Below are 21,309 nucleotides of genomic sequence, written 5' to 3'. Positions count from 1 at the left end.
TTTGTGTGTTCTTAAATGTGATCTTCATCTTGTGTGAAACAACTGTGAGACGATTTTAATCTTCACTTTTTTGTAGCCCCCAACGGTTACGAGAAGTCTGTTTGTGGCCCCTGACTCAAAACGTTTGTGCACCATTGGTCTAGAGAATATGACGTGCTTTACCACAAATATTTTAACATTGATAAACACTGTACCTTAAATGTGTTCGGCTACGTGGAGGAGTCGCCTGTTTTAACTACTCCCACCAATATGCGGTTATGTATTGTCTGTCTGTCTGTCTGTCAGTCAGTAGACACCAAAATGATGTCATGTAAGGGTTCCTTTACTTTACAATTTATACAGTAAAACGTGTGCATGCAATGAATTACAAAAAGAGTTAAGCACTATAGGCTAAACACAGCATGACATGAACTTCAAAAGCAATAAATAAAAATATGAGAAGTTTTTTAATAAGAAAAAATGTTACTTGTATATTACAGCAATATCCATGCCGTCATAAGCAACGTAAGAAAATGTACAAGTTTCATACATGTGAAGTAAGTAGTGATAACTTGTTTCTTACCTGTCTCTGCTGTTCGAAGCAATAAAATAATTGAGAATATAAAGAAACAAACAGTCTTTGGCAACTTCAAAGAGAACAATAAAAAAAATCAAACTGCAGTCATACATAACCTTACTGTGACATTTATATGTATTTTTCCCAATGGTATTCAATTTCAAAAACCAAAATAATTTTTAAAACAAAAGTAAAGTGCCGATCTTTGCTTATTCGAGTGCCTTAACATCTTGGTATTTATGCCCAAGTATCGTATTTGGGGCTTGAATGCCAACTTTAAGGATAGTTTTGTCGTCTTCCTCATTGATGTATAGTATTTTAATTACTGTCTGTCTTGCTATATTTTTCTCTGTGTGAGTAACTGTTGTCCATCTTCTGACTCTAGACCGTGAAAAGTGGTAAAGTTGTGGAACTTTGTTGGGTTGAGAGCTCACATCTGCTCCTTTTTCTCTTCTTTTAAGCATGCGAGTCCGGTGAGATTGAGGTTAAACTGGATAAACGGTGAACCCTCAACGTAATTTGGGTCTCATTTCCGTCGGTACATTGAAAAACCTAGACACCCTATGATTTGTGCCCCGGTATTGGATATGTTTGGTTGTTGTTTTTCATGTATATGTTTGTTTATTCATTATTTGTCTTTTCCTTCTATACATAATTAAATGTTCCATCTAAGGTTTAGATATTGTGTGTAAAATATTCACCATATTCTTCCTTTTGATGTAAACTGTTTATAAATTGTTTTTGTATGTTAATTAAATAAACAAAATGATCGTTAACAGCAACTTATTTATGAGGCCTTATTTCTATTAATTAATTCTAGGTGCCTTCTTAAGGCGACAGTTAGGTGATCCGGAAAAGAGACGAACATCTATAGGTCATCGATCGTTTGAAGGATGTGACCATCATAGAGCCTTAATCCACAGGAGTGACTCCAGAGGGGTACGTACTGGGTTATCTGTTTAAGTGTTTACTGCAAAGGATCGCCATGGATTTTTAAACCTTAATTTTTTGATAATATAAAACACTGGAACATTTGAACGAGTATCACATCCATTCATCATCAGTGCTTCATACAATAATTCATTACTATCCATGTTATAAACTATAACAGTACTCATTAGAAATAAAATATATATAGTTCCACCGATATCTTGTTTGCTCAAGTAACATGAAAAATGAAGGTTCTATTGGTGCCATTTTTAGGTTGTGTCCACAATGGTTCTCAAGGAGTAATCGAACATTATTCAAACTAGTAAGTACAATTTATATCATTTTAAACAAGGTATTCCTATTGAATCAGGTATGTGTGTAATTAGCGTGCTACACAATGAATGTGAGGTTCATATGGTTCTCGATTCGAACTTTAAGGCTGTAGTTTTAAGTTAGGCAAACCCCACTCTGCGATTAGAGTATTCCCAGAGTTGACGGAGGATGCTGTCGACTATCTGCCTTCCATCTAATTTATCAGTTCAAAATTGGGGACAGCTAGCACAGATAGCCTTTATGTACGTTTATGCAAATGTTCAAAATAAATCGTAAAGAGTCATCCAAAGTAGTGGAGAAAGTCGTCAACAAAAATATGGAGTTTTATATGAAGCAGTGTTTCGCTTGAATTCGAGTTCTTTGGTTCAACTGAAACTATGCAAGTTGACTGTGTTTTTCTTCATGCGTCACTTCCTTCTTTTCAAAGAATACACGCAACTCAGTGATCTGTATGGTGTTGCCAAGTGTGACTGTAATAAATGTTACTTCTTTTTCCATTTAAGTGTTCACATAAGGACATAACTACGTTGGAAGCTCAGTTCCTTAGTTTAACATAAGTAAAAGTATCTAAAACTGTTCGTAATAATTATTTATTTTTATTACTAATTATGCTAGTTTCGCATTAAGTTTTTCATAAGTATTCATTGAATCCTCAGTTTTTAATATAGGGAATCACGATTTAATAAAATATCTCGTGGTTTTCTACACAGTATAGTCACGATTTGTTCATCTTGCCTTTACAAAATATAAAAATTAAATACCTACAATGTAAATAAACCCTTACATGTTCAATAATAAGTTTGATTCATGAACTAAAACTGCTGGTAATTATAAATAAGTCGTAATTTGATCTATTTGAAGCTGCAGATCAATATGATAAGCGTAACAAGAACTTTTGCAGTAAAAAGCTGTAACAAAAATAAACTTGCAGGTTTTAAACAGAACAGCCTTAATTCTTTTTGTCACATATATTCCAAAGCTCTAGATGATTCAGACCCGAGTTGGCCACATGTTAAAGTTCTGATTGTCGGACCATGCAAACAGTATTCTAATTCATGTGGTATCGCAAAATATCCCCGCACTGTGCGTTATAAAAGTAATAGTCAAATCCTGTAGTCCAAATAGTTAGTACTATAGGGTGCTGTATTTCTCATTGTTATCCAGTATCTCTCGTATACCCAGCCTCGAATCAAAGCTTACACCTTGCTCCCTATATATCTCAGATAAGGCCGTACTTTTTAATACCATTGATCACCATCAAGTATAGTATCTATAAACTGCAAAAAGAAAATGTATATTATACGAGTGTAAAAGCATGGGTTCACAACTTTGAAACCAAATGTTCAAAGCTGTTTCTTCAGTTGTGTACACTCTGAGTCAAAAGTTTCTGTAACATTAAAACACATTCTCTACACAATTAAACATAAAAACAAAACAAATAAGAAGCATGAGTTAGAACATGGATATTTGACTGTTATATTTGTATAAGATGTAAAAGTATATCGCTGTAATTAGTAGACTATATTCGCCATAGTTGGTTTCTTTATTTGATTATTTTACTTTTTACCTAGTATTATTATTGTTATAGTTTATTTTTCTCGTCTTCCTTCGTTGGGAGGCCCAGCATGGCCAGGTGGTTAGAACGCTCAACTCGTAATTTAAAGGTCGTGGATTCAAATCCCCGTCATTCTGAACATGCTCACCCTTTTAGCCGTGGAGACGTTATAATGTGACGGTCAATTCCACTATTCGCTAGTAAAGAAAAAGTAGCCCAACAGTTGAGGGTGAGTGGTGATTACTAGCTGCCTTCCCTCTTGTCTTACACTGCTAAATTAGGGACCACTTTACTTATTTGAAAGTTTTGGTAGGTGGAAGAACATAACAGTTAATAGCAAGGGAAAGGTTAAAACGTACCAATAATGACAGTTAAGTGTGACAAGAAATATTGATAATAAAATAAAAGTGGCACCTCGGTTCTCGAACGACTCCCTTCTCGAACAATTCGGTTTTCGAACATATTGTTTGAGAAAAAAATATCTCGGTTGTCGAACATAAACTCGGTTCCCGAACCAAACTGTCGTGGCCCGAACCCCCGAAATAACCAGACCGATGACCCGAACGACCCTTCGACCATTTTTGGCCCACGCTAAGCTTGCCCAAAACATTTTACCCGCACCTGTCGCTCAGTCCACACCCCCGCTAAAATCTGCTGTGAACGTTCTTGTTTTTTCTTTTTTGTTGTTGTTGTTGTTTTTCTAAATATTCTGATTAAATAAACCACAATGGGGTCAAAGAAGGATAATGAAAGCAGCAAACCAAAAAAAAGTTTTGAGACACAATAGAGGTGAAAAAGATCTCATAGCGAAGTATCAGAGTGGTGTTCACGTGTCTGACCTTGCTACACAGTTTGGTATGGCGAAGTCTACAGTCTGCACCATACTGAAAAATAAAGTGGTCATCAAAGGAGCTAATGTTGCAAAAGTAGTGATAGTGCTTACGAAACAAATATCACAAACAACGGAAGAGGTAGAAAAACTGTTGTTGATTCGGGTAAACGAAAAACAGTTAGCTGATGATAGCATTTTTGAGACCATCATTTGTGAAAAAGCAAAGCAGTTGCATGCTGACCTCCTGAGAAACACCCCTGGGACGAGTGCTGATACAAGTGATGCCTTTCAGGCTAGTAGGGGGTGGTTTGAAACATTTAGGAATAGAAGTGGCATACATAGTGTGGTGAGACACGGGGAGGGTGCCAGACAGAAACAAACCTCATTAGACAAGTTTTTAGTGAGAAATAGGTCCAGTGAGTCTCAAGCAGGTTGTAGCGGTGCAAAGAGACAGAAAAGAGAAAGAACTCCAGTAGGAGAGTTACCTGACGTGTTTATGGAAGGTGACTCCCCTTCCAAAGAATAATAACCCTCCTACTCTCCACGTTTCTCACCACCTTTCACTTACGCCATCAGCTCTCCTCAGCACAGGTAAAGTGCAGTTAAATTTTCATTTATTGTTTTTTTATTGTGTTTATAGTTTTTGTGGTTGACTTTATGCATGTAAGTATTATTATACAGGTATAAATAAGCAATATGTTTACTTTAAATGCTTCATAATGCGTACGTTTTGGAGGTCTGTATAGGATTAATTTAATTTACAGTATTTCTTATAGGAAAAATTGATTCGGTTTTCGAACAGCCTTCTGGAACGGATTAAGTTCGAGAACCGAGGTACGTATTAAAAATGTGTCGCTTTAACTAAAATGACATCTAGCCTCGCATCGTATCTACAGCATAAAAAGTAACTTTTGCGAAAATTGTACTTTATATATCTACTTAAAAATATCCTCCGACAGCAAAACAATCGGCACCTTTTGCGAAGACATAAATTAGAACCTTTGTACTAATAATAAAATAAAATGAAAAAAACAAGCGAGAATGTTTGTGAAGAAACGGTTACAAATTCCTCCGATCTGCGCTTAATAAGATATTGAAAGGGGGTGAATATAATTCCATTTTTAACACCAGGTGATAATATAAATAAATATTTTGCACGTCTTCCATTTTAAGAATGAAGTTGATAACTTGTCTTCAGTCCTGTGTATGTTTGAAATCGGAAAGCAACCGAGTGAAAATTTCATCCATTAAACTTCTAAAATCCCTACACTGAAAGCTTAACCTACAATCTTTTAGGGATACGTACTCGTGACATTTTGCGTATACATATATATTGAAAATACCAGCGGAGATCCAGATTTATGCTTCTTAAATGTTCTTCCAAATTCAAAACACTTTCAAAACTTTCGTTTGTTTTTAGAAGATTATTAAATAAAACTGCCACCTTAGTCTGTTAGAAAATATTTTCTACAGAACGTTCCTTCACAATCCATATGTCCCCTGGTGGAACAGCGGTAAGTCTTGAAGTCTTCGGATTTACAATACTAAAATTAGAGGTTTGATTCTACTCGGTGGGCATAGCAGATAGCCCGACGTGACTTTGCTATAATAACAACACGCATACAATCTTCAATTTTTTTCTTCTGATTCCAATTTGTATTTTATAAAACAAAGCGACTAAAGAAAACTGACCAGTTTTAATCCAAGCTCATCTGTGAGATCCAAATAGGTTTCGCTTTTGTATTCCTTTTGAAATACAATTCCGGATCTTTGCTTATTCATTTGAAACGAAGAAAAACAAGCTGATATTTAAAAATCCATGATACGTTACACGGAAAAGTGTAATTCATTATATACACATTACGCGGAAAAGTATTATTTATCTGTGATGTGTACAAACACGCTACGTGAAAATATTCATTACAGTAATTGAATGACTCGCGAAGTAAAACAAAACTGTTATGTAGAGTGACTATCATTTCCAAAGTTTATTTCTTTCACGTTTACGCTTAGAAACGAAGCTTTTCTTCTCTTCCAAACAAATATGAAATCATTAAAGACACTTGTATGCAGTACACTTGCTAATATTTCGATGAGTGACTGAAAATATTGAACGGTTTTGCACAAATGAATATTATTAGATTTTAATAATAACAGCCTGTTTTTCCAAATTAGAGTTGTTTATTTGTTTTTTAATGTTCTGATATTTATGATATAAATAAATGCTTTTGATTTTAAAACATTACCGTCTTATTATCAAGTTGTTACATATTTTCCTATATTTCTTGTGACACAATAATCATGATGACGCAATGGTGAATCGGAGCCACTCCCTCTTTGCTGCTGGTGTTGCAACTAGGAAACAGATCACGTGAGCACATGCTCATCTGTCATTTGCATTACCTCTGTGCTTTGTGTAAAGGTTTTCTATAGATGGCGCTTTTTCTATACGATGAAGACAGAGATTTCGCAGGATCGATTACGGTGCCCACCACCTTATAGGATAAAAATAAATGGCGGAGTTCCAAATTTTATCAATCAGTTATCGCTGTACGATTGGCTTATCTTTATCACGAAATAGGTTCTAAAAGAGATTTATATACGTATTACATGTTACACGTTTTCGCTTTTACAAAATAAAACCCAACAACTTCCAGTGTTATGAATATATATTAGCACTGAAAGCAAAGTATCTGGGTTATATTTAAAAATTACATCGTCTTACTCCATAGTCTCGCACCGATTGCCGTGCTATATTTTATTCTTTCTGTATTTTCTTTCCATTCGGTAGTTTCGTACCATTTCCTTTGTTCTTCCGCTTTCATTTCGGGATTACGCATTTCTTGAGTGTAGACGTTTTCGGTATTCCAGTTGGCAGTTGTTATTTGTTGTGATCTTGAGGGTTGTAAGAGTACCGCTTTTCAAGTCCACTTTTAACGCTTTCAGCAGTTAGCGATCAAACTAACTACTTATCACATCGAACCTTGTATTTGTACCGAAGGCAGCAACTGGTTTATTTTAGAAGGCTTTGAAGAACAAGTGTCGCCTGTAATTAAGCGAGCGTTACAGGTGAGCATGGTGAGTTTCGCTTGTGAATTAATTAAACCTACGTGAAAAGAAGTAGTGAGACATTAATAGAAGTAGGAAGATAACGTTCACAAGGAATAGTATAAGACAAAATGAGGCCAAGTCGCTCGACTTTCCGTCGTTCCAGGCAGCTCGTGAGAAGGAAAATGGTTAGTATTACTTTTGAAAGGGTATTTGTAGCCTAAATCCATCGTGAGAAGGCTAGTCTTTATAATGCAAAACATAATTCCTTCTGCCTTATCACTGCACTATAAATCAATAAAAACATTCGTATTTGCTCATTTTAAGTAGAACGTGACTCCCACACAAAATGAAAATTAGCTTTTTCAATTGGTTAACGAAAATTAACAATTTTTACCTGAGAACCAACTATTAAAATTTAATTTTAGCCTTGAATACATTTTGAGATACTGAGAAACTTTCGTATTTCTGTTTAATCATAATAAAGAAAATCGATTTTAACGAACTTGAGCGAGTATACGAATGCGGTATTAGGCCTTACTCCTAATTCTTTAACTGTGAGGGTAACACTATTTCTATCACCAAATTCGTGTTTGTTCTTTATTCTGTGTGCCGTACTTATTTATGTACACCTGCGTGGAAGAGATTAAAGTTAAAGAATACGTATACTACTCTGGGTCAACTAATTTAAAAAAACCCATTGTATAAAAGTGTTCGTGAACAAGTTGTATTGTTTTTTATTTATGAGTTAAATAAACAAGCTATGTCGTTTATCAAACTGGTATTCCAAAAGCTAAGCGCCTTTATTATCGATGGATTTTATCAGGAGAGTTTTATTTAGATTGTATGCCCAAAATATTTGTACAATTCCTAATATGTACTTCGTTCTTAAACTTTTGATACCATAACAATAATGGGAAAATTAAATGTGTAATTTTGCAAGATTAGTGAAATTTAGTAAGTTTTTTTTTTTTGTTGTTTATATTAGCAGTATGCTTATTAGCATATTTGCTGGGGGATGTAGATTTACACTGGTAGTAACTTAACTAGGTATATCTAATTTATGAGTAACTTTCGAGATAAAGAGAATGAAGTTAAAAAAGTATTAGGGTAAAAGTTGTCGCTGAATAAGAACGCCATGTAGGACTTTCTGGTTAATGAACTTGAAAAAGGAACCAAACAAAATGGGGTTAGAAGTGGACATATTATTTTACCCAACTAATGATGGCTTAGCAGACTAAACCATTTCGAAAGCTTCGTGTTTGAATATAACTTTTATTATACTTTTCATTTAGTTAAATTTAGAATACTGCTATTTTACAACAGAGTAACATCTCACGATTGGAAGTTTGTTGCTATATGTTTTGCCAGTGAAGAAACCAATAATGTAGGGATTTTATTTACCACGTAAAGTAGAAACAATTTGATCTGCTGTACGATCATTAGCCGGATCAAATGATAATTCACTTCCATCCCTATCTTCTTTGATTTTCTTTTTCCAAGTTCAACAGTCATATCGACATAGCTTTTTATTCGGGTGTAAAGCTTTTCGTAATACTTTGTTGTTTTTCAGTAAGATGGCGTACGTGGGTTATCAGGTTATAGTGTGTATTCTGAAGCGCTATAAATTTAGCATATAATAAAATGATGAAAAAATTATAGTTACTGCTAGAAATAGGTAGGCGCTAGGCATGTCGAAGAAAGATGATAAACGAAAACAAGGAACGTCTATTTTTTTGTTCGCCGATTTTCATGTCTGGGACGTTCTGGATAGCTGAAAAGCAGCATTTACACTGGAGATAGTGTGACTACACCAGGTTGCTCTATATATATAGTCTATATAATTACCTTTTAGTGATATGTAGAGAAGAAATTTCAAATGAGTTTGTACTGCTTTAATACGATTTTTCGTGCCGATACTTTCAAAACTCACAGATGTGATAATTACTTTAAATTTCAGTTAATTTGATGTAAACTTTGCGTAAAAGCAATATTTCAATAGCTGCTCATGGTTAAAATGTTTAAGAAGTTCATAAGCTGTTCACTGTATAACTAAGAATAATTTCAGGACTTGTTTTGAAAATTGATATAATAACTATTAGCGATGGCTTTAGTTCTTTTGTAAGTCCAGACTCGTAATATGCTCAGACTGTTGGACACGCAAATTACCTCCTAGTGGCACAATAATATGTCTGCAGACTTCTACTGCTAAAATCCGGGTTCCGATACCCGTGTTGAGCAGAGCATTGTATTGTGTAGCTCTGTGCATAATACCAAAGCAAACATGCACACACAAATTATATACTTTTTTGAAGCTCTAAATGTTATTAACTTGCAATCCAATATTTAATACAGTTTTGTGATGGTACGAAAAATACAGTAATTATAAATATCACGTTAATCAAGTAGGTTTTGTTTTGTAAACGAATTACCTGCGCTAGCCGTCCCTAATTTAGCAGCGTAAGACTAGAGGGAAAGCAGTTAGTCATCACCACTCACCGCTAACTCTTGGGCTACTCTGTTACCAACAAATAGTGGGATTGACTGAAACATTATAAGGTCCCCACGGCTGGAAGGGTGAGGATGTTTGGTGTGATGGGGATTCGAACCCGCTATCTTTAGATTACGAGTTGAGTGCCTTAACCACTTGGCTATGCCTGACCTAAAAATATATAAAACATGTAACCGAACCCATTATATATCTTGTGTAACAATAATAATGATGGTATTTTCCGAAACTGTTCATATTAATCAAATTTTTGTGTTAGTGTAGAGTAAGGATAATTATATTCTTCATTTTAAAAGGCTATATGAGAATAATACGAGTTCTATTTTGATATTCCATTTTGTAAAATGCTTTCACTTAAATATAGTTGAATAGAACAGGCACTTGTAATTTAGGAATTTTTTTTCTTGGATTTTTTTTTTTTTTTAATTTCGCACAAAGCTGCTCGAGGGCTATCTGTGCTAGCCGTCCCTAATTTAGCAGTGTAAGACTAGAGGGAAGGCAGCTAGTCATCACCACCCACCGCCAACTCTTAGGCTACTCTTCTACCAACGAATAGTGGGATTGACCGTCACATTATAACGCCCCCACGGCTGGGAGGGCGAGCATGTTTTCTTGCGCGACGCGGGCACGAACCCGCGACCCTCGGATTACGAGTCGCACGTCTTACGCGCTGGGCCATGCCAGGCCCCATTCTTGAAAATAACGTGGATACTTAAACAAAATAATAAAAATAATCCTTTATGCAACGTTTAGGCTTAGTAATAATGTAAAGGTTAATTAAGCAATTTTTTTGTCACTTAAGTAAGGCCGTCACGTTATTTTTTTTTCTCTCCCATAGACACTTTTTTCTAAGACTAACCGATTGGTTTTATTATAAACATTTTATTATGGACATCATCGTGCACTGTGACTTATCAATTCACAGAAATATCTAGTACTTTTGTAACATCTGAATTTTTCTTTTGTACAACTACTGGTATATCTCACTAAATGCTTGTATGGAGTCTGTCATTGGACCGTGCCAGTCAACATTCAGTTAATCTATTGGGATAGATGATGAGCTTGAGTGTAGTGAGTTAAATATTGAATTTTGTTCACTACTTCAGGTTAAATTGTATAAGCTTTCTCAAGCTTGACATATTTAGCATCATATATATTATAAAGTACTTCCATAATTTGTTTTACAAATTCATGTTATCATTATAAATGGTGAATTTTATTTCATTATTGCAGGTCCAATCTCATGATGTATTTTAAAATTTTATACAGTCATGTTTGCTAAAGCTCTAGGTTTGAGGAGCTTAAACATTGTTCTTTTGGTTAGGCTAGTTTTATTCGTATACCTTTAAAAACGGATTAATTTAGCCATCCCTAAGCACATCGTTTGGAGTGAACACTACACTTGGTAGATCATGTTTTTTCAAGTCATAAATAGTGTTCATGCCAGCTGACTTAATACATATCAGCTTGTGTGTATTAAGGCTGTGAAAGACATTGACAAAACGTTTAAAGTTTAAGAAACCACAACCCCAATACAAAGAAAACAGGAGAAGGACTGGAACAAATCAGACCGAAATTGAAAGTTGAAGTGAGACAGACTGCGGATAGGATTTGATCTTAACAAGTTACCTGTGGCTGTGCTGTCCTTCTTTGTTGCTATTGAACAATGGAGAACCAGACTCTCTAACTTAGCCTCATCCGTAGCACACTGTTATGTGGAGGTGGCTTGGTGTTAACCTAACATTTTGCCTGGGTTTATGCCAAATCTAAAAAGGCACTTGAATCATGCTATCTGTTGATGGAATTTACATTAAAGATTCTTCTGAAAGTTTCTTCAATAGTCAGTTTAAAGTGACCTCTTCAAAGTGTGGCATGACAGACATGGCTTCTGTGAAAGTAATATCCAAGATGATGTTGCACAAGTTCACTGGGAAGTCACTAACTAAATTAATTAATCAGAATGTCTGCTCAATATGTGTAACTCATGCAGGTCATCCATATAAATAGCCATTATCTCAACTTCTGATAATTTTCAGTACTTTTAGCTTGACCAGATGAATTGCCTAATTCTCTACTATGTTTCAGTTTCTGATGTTGTTCATACACAGTGTTTCCCAGTCAACTTACTGCTTCTCATCCATAAATTGACAGCATCAAATGCAAGGCTGTCTAAACTCAGTATCAGGTATTATGCTGCCTAATACTTTTCAAACTGAACCAGGTTCTCTCTTGCTAACATTTTGATCATTGGAAGCATACCTGCTTCATTTTACTGAAAGGGTCATGTGTGCTAAGTTAAAGTCTCTTGTAATTACACAGGAGGAAATTTCACCAGTTTTTTTTTGTTAGTTCTAGGTTGAAGCTATTTGTAGATACTTTAGCATTCTAAACAGGGTTGGTAATTTGCTGGTCCAGGATGACAAGATACTAAGTACCTCATCATAAATCTCTGCACAATTCCAGGGTTTGCGAGCTGCTGTAAACACAATGGAAAACCTTTTCACCCTGAAAGGTGCCTCATTTTATAAATCATAGTCTTCAAGTATGAGTGCCTATTGCCTCATCTACTAGAGACAATTCTTGACTGGCTTAACTCATCTTCAGGTGGCACATCAAGCCTCTCTCCACTACTTAGTAGTCTCAACCAGAATTTGGGCTGCTATGCTCTGACTGGCACAGGCTTTGATATTTATTATTAACTCTCCCATTTCATCTTAAATCCTCCATATGCCAAATCATTTCAATGAATCTCATTTGTCTGTGGTTCCTTTCCATCAAGATTGATCCTAAGATGTACTGTCTGCTTGAGTGGTCTGTAAGTACCGAGTGTTTCTGAGTTGAGGGTTGCACACTTACCAGTGTTGTTTACATTTGGATTATCAGCAGTTGTATGTCTAGAAGACTTCTTTTAGCCTCAACACCTCTCTCATATAATCATCTCTCATTGCTCTTTAGAAATATGCACTGCAACTTTAGACTTGAGAAATCAAGCAATGACTAGTATGTGTTATTGTTTTAGAAACTTTCTAATAAATTTTACACCATACTTTCTCCTTACCTATATGTGATATTTATGGGTAAAATTAGTTTCCTTGAAAAATACAAAATTGTCAGTTCTCCAAATAATGGTAGGTTCAATCAAGAAACAAGGGAATTATTTTGTAATGATTTGAGTTCCTTTAAGCATGAAATAACTGGTCTGGACAAACTTCAATAAATGAATGAAATGGAAATTACAACAAATAAGTGGAAACTGTATATCTGATAACAGTAGCAGTCCTTTTCACTAGGCTATATTTAGCTCCACAACTCTCTCTCATTCTCAGTATTAACAACTAAACACATTGTTTTTGATAGAATCCTTCATTTGATTTCCTAATAGAAACCAGAAAAATAAAGTATGCCTGAATTCAAACAGGTAAGCCCACATTCTTTATTAAGTTGATAGCATCATCTTATGACCTTTGTTGGTTTCCTGTTATATTTAATCAACATCATAATCAGTTGTCAAAGAATATTATAATGTTAATCATCTTAGTCTAAATGCTGTATATTGCTACAATGTTCTATCAGTCAGAATATCACCTATCATAGAAAACAATAAAAGGAAGCAACTAGAACATGGTAATCTTAATGACTTTCCAGACCACATGTTGTTGCCATAACAGTATGCAAACTAAACAATGGAAGAATTTTTAAAAATTTCAGTGCTGCTAAAGCAGGTAAGAACATGCCTATATATAACTTTGTGTTAAGTATACACAGTATTCACCAAATACTTATTTCACACAAATTCTTTAAATAAAATTGTTTGTTTTTGTCTACTGGCTCAAAGTAACTAAATTATCATTTGGAAAAAAGTATGTATCAGTGATCATGTAATTTATAGATGGCAAATCGCTAGATTAACTGTCATCCAACTAGACATGCTAGTGTTTCGATATGACAGTCCGTCAGGAATTTATACATTTTTTGTATATTTAAAGGATATGTTTGCTATATATTTAAACTGGTTCTACTATACAGTACACTGTTACAAAGCATATTGCTTCGTTCTTTCCAGCAATGGACCTTATTAATAGAATTTTTTTTATGTGCTACTGGCACAAAGGAGTTTTCTTTTACAATGTTACTATTTTATGGCAACTGATTTTTACAGTAAATGTGGCACAAATCTGTTGTTTGGATTCTAACTGTCAGAAAGCTTCAAATTTCTCAAGAAAATTGCAGATGTGCTAATCTAAAAGGGTGCATCACTATGTTCAGTTTATTTAAACCTTTTGTTACAGGAGAAGTGGTCTCAAGGATGATTTCCACATAGATTTTTCTGATAATGATAAAATCGCTTTAGCACATTTAATTATGACCCAAACTAAGGATAAAATAAATGTGATTAGAAAACAAAACAGCTCCATAACTGACTTTCTCTTATTTTATATTTTGAACAATGTAATTAAATAATCCATATCAGCATTCAATTTCAAAATACTCTCCAATGGAAACTAGAACTGTTAAGCAAAGTATCATGTAAGTATCTCAATCATTAATAATTTTGAGTTATAAAAAGTAGTTTTGTTAGGTGTTTAATTCTCTAAACACTAAATAATGATTCAGGCATTCTTGTGATTTGTTAAAAAAATATTATTTAGATATTAGTATTTTTCCATAATTTAAAAATAAATGTAGAAAGTTACTACAGATTGAAAATGGCAGCAATGTTGCCTGGAGTTTTGTTTTTGAGATTTTTAGTCTACTGGCCTCGGGAATTTTGAGTCAGGATAAAAACAGTTTTCAGATGATGCCAAACATCAAAATAAACAGGAAATGAAGTGTATCTATGTACATTGTAAGACCAATTTCTATTAATGTAATTTTAAACTGTGAAAAGTGAACATTGAAGTTGTTTGGAAAGACTGAAATTGGTCTGAAGTAGCTCTTTGAATAGGGTTAGGTTTGAAGATGGGTCATAATATGTATTGGCTTTGTGTTTGTTATTTATGAGGATAGAGATGAAATGGTTATTTGTGTGTTTTTTGTGACTTGATATTTTTGAAAAAGGTATAAAATTATCATTGTTGTGATTTAACATCTTATTTCTTGCAGAGAGTTTTGATGTATTTTTTAATCATATTTGATTTTGATGTATCTGATTTTAAAAAGGAGTCATTTTACCTCATTGTTTCAAAATGTTTATGCAGTTTATAAATTTGGTTGGTTCAGTGTAATATCACAACTTGTACATATCATTTATACAGTTAACAATAATAGTTTTGTTTGTAAGTACTATTCCACAGATGAAGTTTATTCTGTGTTTATGGTTTTTGAAATTTAATATTATTGACATAACTATTACTTAAGAATATTATTAGAAGATAATCATTAAATGTAGATGGATTAGGAGAAAAGTCTCATGGTTTATTGTTTAAAGGTATACAAACAAGTCTTATTAATATTTGGGCTGATAAAACCAAGTCATTAATAATAATAATAATGCTATGAGACAATTAAACTTTTTTTATATTCACATATTATGCTCAGTGTTTAACTGTTTTTCAAGTAAACTGTGATTACAATTTTGTGCACATTACAGTTATAGTTTTTTTATGAATAAAATCATTTATGTTCAGTATTAGAATTTTTGATATGTAATAATTGCTTCAATAATAGCAGATTATCCTATTAGAATTTTTAGAATGTTTACGGAAAATTACTACAGCAAGATTGACTTTCAAGTTTGCTCTAATGTGTTGTATTTAATTGAAAATTGGGACAGCCATTTATCTGTTAAAGTAAACTATATTATTGTGAAGTGGATATGATTGGCATCAGTAATCAGGTACACTAACTGTTTATTTGACCTTATAAGTCAAAACGTTTTCTGTGAGAGTTTCTCACGACATTGCATTACTTCTACAGCTTGATCTTTAAGATTAAAACAGACATGTTCAGTTGTCCCCTGCAGTGTTTTTTTGCTATTTATCATCTGTACAAAAATCAGTATATCATAAGCTTACAGTTTCAACAGTTATTACTTAAGGTATTACTGAAGTTGATATCATGTTTGTTTATTATCAGATAACTAGTGTTGAAATGTTTGTGCTACCATTGGACAGTTTTTATAATGTTTGTGCATGATATATTTGTATAAAGTTGAATGCTAACAAATATTTGAAACAAACTGTCAAATGGGAATATCCTGTTTGTTGCACATTGCAACAATTTAAGCATAATCTTTCATTGAAAGCTCCAGTTCTTGTTATTTACAGTTTTAAACAGATAATTCCAGAAACAGTGTTAAAATAGTGGTTTTAAATAAGTCATAAAACTAATTTACATCAAAATGTCATTAGTTCACTTTTAAACTATTGTTAAACTTTTAAACTTTTGTTATTTCAAACACCAGTGCCATCCCAGTTATTGTACTAAAAAGAATAATTAAAAACTGCAACACTAAATGCATTTTGCTTAATGCTTTTTAAAACTATTTGATACTTGTATCAAGTATGTATTATTTTAAGTTTTTACATTTACCATTGTTTATAACTAAGAAAACATTAAAATGAGAACAGTGACTTGTAGAAATGTTGTATCACTCTATCGAACAGACCAGTCTATTTAATTCTAGTCTCTGTTGTACCATGCTTAGAAATGTTTCCTATCTTTTCATGCATAAGAATCAATTTTAAACTAAACATTCTTTATTTTCAGCTTCCAACAGATCCACTGTGTGAGAGGATTGATATTGAAGACTTGGGTATGTGTAAAAAGAAGTAAATTCCTGACTTTTTTTTTAGAATTAATATAATATAGTTTAATATTGATTTAATAATTTGTATCTATTTAAAAGTAAGCTTTTTATACCCATGGTACTTTTAGTAATAATAAAAAAGTAGTAACTAGAAAATGGTTTTATGCTGCACTCATTCTAGTTTTCCAGGTCCTGTAATCGAATCTGCAATAACACTAACTCCTATACAAACGCTTTAGTAATATGTTTCAGCTACTCATCCATAAAATCAACATGTGTGTATTTTAATGATTATTTTGCCTATATAAATCTGGTTACAATACTTGTCTTGTGATAATTAACCAAATCAGAACTTACTGAATTCCTACTTATTCTTCAGCTAACTTTCACAGTGTGCAGGTATGGTATGTAAACTTTGTTGGTCAGTGAAAAAATTGGATAATTGCTTTTCTTCCTAATTTGGCCAGAGAATGTTTGTTAACCAACTCAGTTATGAGATTTGCTAGTCAATGCTTCCTCTAAGGTTACCTAAGGATGCATTTTAAAGCTTTCTTTTTATTACTGAAAGTTATCCTGTAATGTCTTTGCATCTGCTACCCATGATATGTTTACTTATGCTTTAAGATGATTTTCTGATTTAGTTGCTAAATGTGTATAAATTTATAAAGCAATAAATATAGGTTTGTCAATTAAAGCCTGAAATATACCTAAACTTACTGTGCTCCTATTCAACAAAAAACACAAAATAATGATCACTTAGTTGTATTTTACTAAGTCTGACATTGTTACTGAAAAATTAAGCTATCGATTAAGTGTTTTCTTTTTGTAACAATTAAATCATTATTTCTAATAAATCTCTCTTAAATTTTGATTGTAACTTGTAATAATTGTTTTCATCTTTGTTATGTTTGTACAAAATTACAAGTTTCTTGCTGTTCTTTATATAATTGAAGATTAAATCTGTTACTTTTAAAAATTGATTAAAGCTTGTTTTTTATGACAATTTTTGAGTTTTTGATTAGAATATCTGTTTCTTTATTTATAGAAAATAATAAAAATTGTAAAACATAATAGAAACTTCATTTCATTTTTTTTCAACACAGGAGAGAATGAAGACCTAACTTTTGTGAAGTTTTTCCAACATTTCCGTTGTTACGACATTATTCCCATAAGTGCAAAATTGGTTGTGTTTGATACTCAACTCTTGGTAAGGAAATTTAGTGTTGAAATGAATTATCTATTAAATTCTGGCTATCAGTAATGATATTGAAATTGCTGTCATATTGTTACTTCTTTATTTGGTTGCTTAACAGTAGGGTTAGAAAATTCAATATGCAACAGATAGTAAAATATAGTTATTTTCTATTATGAACATGATAGGAATCACAATGAATTGCACAAAGCCTTAAAAGAATGTTTAGATAAAAAGAACCCTAAACAGTGAATATTCAATTCAAACAACACCTTAACATATTTACAGTTAATAGTACTTCTAAGGCAGTACAGATATAAAGATACATAAAAAATGAATGCATGTTAGACCTGCAAGGAAAAAAGAATCTGCTTAAAACAGCCCATATTTATTATTTTTATTATTCTTTTGCCAGACTGCAACAAAAGCAACTTGGTACATTGCACACAAATTTTTTGTAAATTACTCAATAAGGTACTGAAAATGTTGTAGGGCTATTGAAAAGTTGATTTTCTTCTTATATTCTTTACATTAAGCTAACAACATCATAATTCTAGTGTAGACAGTTATTACCCTTAAATGTAGGTTTCTTACAAATATGTGGTATTACTTTAAAAAGCTTAAGAGCAGAGTGAAGCAGAAATTACCAGCCAATAAGAGATGAACATTAGATCATTGTAATATGTAGATATTCAGTGCTTTGAATTGTAATAGTAAAAAAAACCAAAACACATTAAATTTTATTAAATGCATTCATGGAATAATTATTTAGAAAGCATGAAGATTTATTTGAAGGTATGTTTTAAACATATATGTTTTATTTGAAAATGCTGCTTTTACACTGCTTATTGGTGGTTGTTTTAACTTAGGCATATATTTGCCCACTTCTGTGCATTATATATGGAAAATTTAGTTACACAGAAACTATATGCTCACTATATTCCCAAACAGATCCTTATTATAATTTTCAGCTGCAGCTTAACATTTTACATCTCAAACTGATGCAATCAGATACTCAATAGCTACAGAAACTTATCATGAACTATATCAGCTAGGTATTTGCTATGTTTATTATCATTACAATATAAAGTTAGTTATAGTACCAAGTAATCCTTTGAGCATAAAAAAGCCAGCAAGAAGATAGATAAAAATTAGGAATTTAAAAATTTGCTAATGGAGATCATAAAAATAAAAAAAGTAAGGAAACAAGTGCTTACAGCCTTTAGACATTATTTACTCAAACTATAAACCTTTATTTTGGCTCCATGCTGTTATCTAGAATTACATTTGGTGGAGTCAGAATAGGGATTTGTAGTTTGAGTAAATGTTTACAGTATCTCTAGCTTTTTCCTTTTAATTTTTTATGATCCTTACTTGTACATTTTCAACCACGCATTAGTCTTCCATGGACTTCATGTACCCCAGATATTTTGTAAACATTGACACAGACAGATGTAGGCATGTCTGGGCTTCCACTAGCAAAAATAACTCTCTTAGCCACTGTGGCTAAACAAAGTAATTTTCTTTTAGCCACAGTGACAGTTGTTTAGCCACAATTTTAGGTCGCCAAAAACTGTGTGGTGTGTGACTTTTAATATGCATCAATTCCATCCAGTAAAAAATAGTTGTAATTTTGTGAAAATCTACAAGACATTAAGTTTTGTACTATTTTTTATTCCCCAGCAATCTTCCCTGCCAAAAAAACAAAACTAACAAAATAAACATGGTAAAGAGGAAAATGAAGAGATATTTTTCTCAAAATTCCACAGAAGCAAAAAAAAAAAAGACTTAAAACTAGAATATGATAGCATGACTAGTAAGTAGATAAATCCAATGGCAGCTCTTCAGCCAAATCATTCTGAACAGAAGATGTGGTAGAAGTTGACACCTGAGGTTCCGAAGCATGTTTCTTCAACAGGGAATGGTACCCACGTCTGTCTTTGTGAGTGACCCAGTATCTGAATGCAGAGTCCAAGTTAAAATGATCTAAAGGTTTGAACTCCATGGATAAGTTCAGTAACATTTCTGTCTTGGCCACAGACAGACTGCTCCTGGCACCTGTTTTGATGCTGTTGTACCTGCTAATTCCCCTCTCACAGTCAACAGATGTAATTGGAATTATTAATCCAATTGCTGCAAACTGAGACAGATTTGGAAAAGTTTAATGGGTCTGGTGGATGTATTCCTTGTAGAAGTTCTTCATGTTTCTGTTTTTGTGAGCATCTTGTTCCATTATGTTCCTTAGTAGCAGCCATTCAGTCAGTGCCTTATCCTCATTGACGAAAGGAGAGAAGTGCCGGATGAGTTTCTTCAGATCATTCTCATCAGATACTGCTTTGCTGTGACATGGGCTAAATATTGAAAAAAATGACATGATGTTAGTGTCTGGGAATGCTACTTGTAGTCTTGTGACCACCTCTTCAACAAATGACTCGGCAGCTGATCTGTACTTTTCACGTTGTTTATCAATATCTTTCACGTCATGGCCTCTGTAAGAAGTGTATCCACTGGCATCAGGAGCTTGTGGGAGTTCCTTCAGTGCAGTTGTGTGTAAGGACCAAGGATGTGTACCAGTGACTGAATTGACAGAATTGACCCATCAATAATTGCTTTAGCCTGATCATAAGATAAATCAGCTTTCTGTAGAGATCTTGACAAAAGTCCAAGAATGCCAACAGCATCAGCCAAAAAATGTGTCATCAAGACAAAGCTGTAATATGACATTTGCTGGACGAGACCACGTAGCAAGGCTCAGCCTGGAGTACCACGTTCTATTGCTGTGACCTGCATGCAGCTTATCACAGATGCAATACAGTTTACTAGTGCTTGGAGGGAATCCTTAAAAGAGAACCATTGTGTGAAGAACACTTGCTTGATTTTGTTGCTTTTCTCTCCATGCAATGCTTTGCTCTCTTCCAGAACCCAACACAACTTGGGAAAATATTTCAGGCTTTTTGCAAACTGGTTCAAAACTGAAATGTACTTCAAGGTATGGCTCCTGGTTTGCTGCCTTTTCAGCTGCTAACTGTAATCTGTGCCAAACAATGACTTGTTATTATTCAGGGGCATTCCTCCTTAAATTTTGTAGCAACACCTATTTTTATTCCCACCATGACATTTGCACCATCAGTTGCAAGTCCAACAAAGTCAACATCAAACAATTCTTGATCTGCCATGACTGAGCACATTGTGTTGTAGATAGAATCAGCCCCAATGTTGATCAGCTCACACATAGCAAGGAATCAACTTGTAACCTCACCTAATGATGAAAGATACTTGATATAAATTATCAGTATAGAGGTGTTTCCTGCATCAGTTACTTCATCTGCTTCAAGAGCAAAAAATGGGAAAGGTGATGCCTGAAAGTCTGCCTGCATTTCATCCTGAACTACATGATTTAGGGCACTATACATATCATCCAGAGACTGGCTGTGGGTGTATATGAAGCTCTCTGTTCCACTTTGTGACTGAGTCTGTAGTTTCTTTAGAGAGGTCACTCCCTGTTAAATATATAAGAACTTGTGTTTTGAAATAAGACCACCAATTGAAGTAATAAATAAAGATATTTGGAAGGGTTGGCTAGCTACTTAATTTTTGATAGATATT

The 21,309-nt window shown here is 33.6% G+C and overlaps 1 protein-coding gene across 12 annotated transcripts in view; it reads left to right on the top strand.

The window, feature by feature from the left end:
• LOC143233873 (5'-AMP-activated protein kinase subunit gamma-1-like) overlaps nt 1-21,309 on the top strand; it is a 171,207-nt gene that overhangs the window by 99,803 nt on the left and 50,095 nt on the right. For all 12 annotated transcript variants that reach the window (XR_013018369.1, XM_076470710.1, XM_076470709.1 and 9 more), the window contains 3 exons: nt 1,377-1,495; nt 16,472-16,517; nt 17,615-17,718. Coding sequence is in view for 11 of the 12 variants with exons in the window: in XM_076470710.1 (XP_076326825.1) it covers nt 1,377-1,495; nt 16,472-16,517; nt 17,615-17,718 (269 nt within the window). In the remaining variant the exon portion in view is untranslated. The remainder of the gene's footprint in view (nt 1-1,376; nt 1,496-16,471; nt 16,518-17,614; nt 17,719-21,309) is intronic.

The sequence above is a fragment of the Tachypleus tridentatus genome, chromosome 12 (assembly GCF_004210375.1).
Source record: "Tachypleus tridentatus isolate NWPU-2018 chromosome 12, ASM421037v1, whole genome shotgun sequence".
In the NCBI taxonomy this organism is placed as follows: domain Eukaryota; kingdom Metazoa; phylum Arthropoda; class Merostomata; order Xiphosura; family Limulidae; genus Tachypleus; species Tachypleus tridentatus.
Note: the sequence above shows the minus strand (reverse complement) of the source record. Positions and strands in the feature narration are given on the sequence as shown.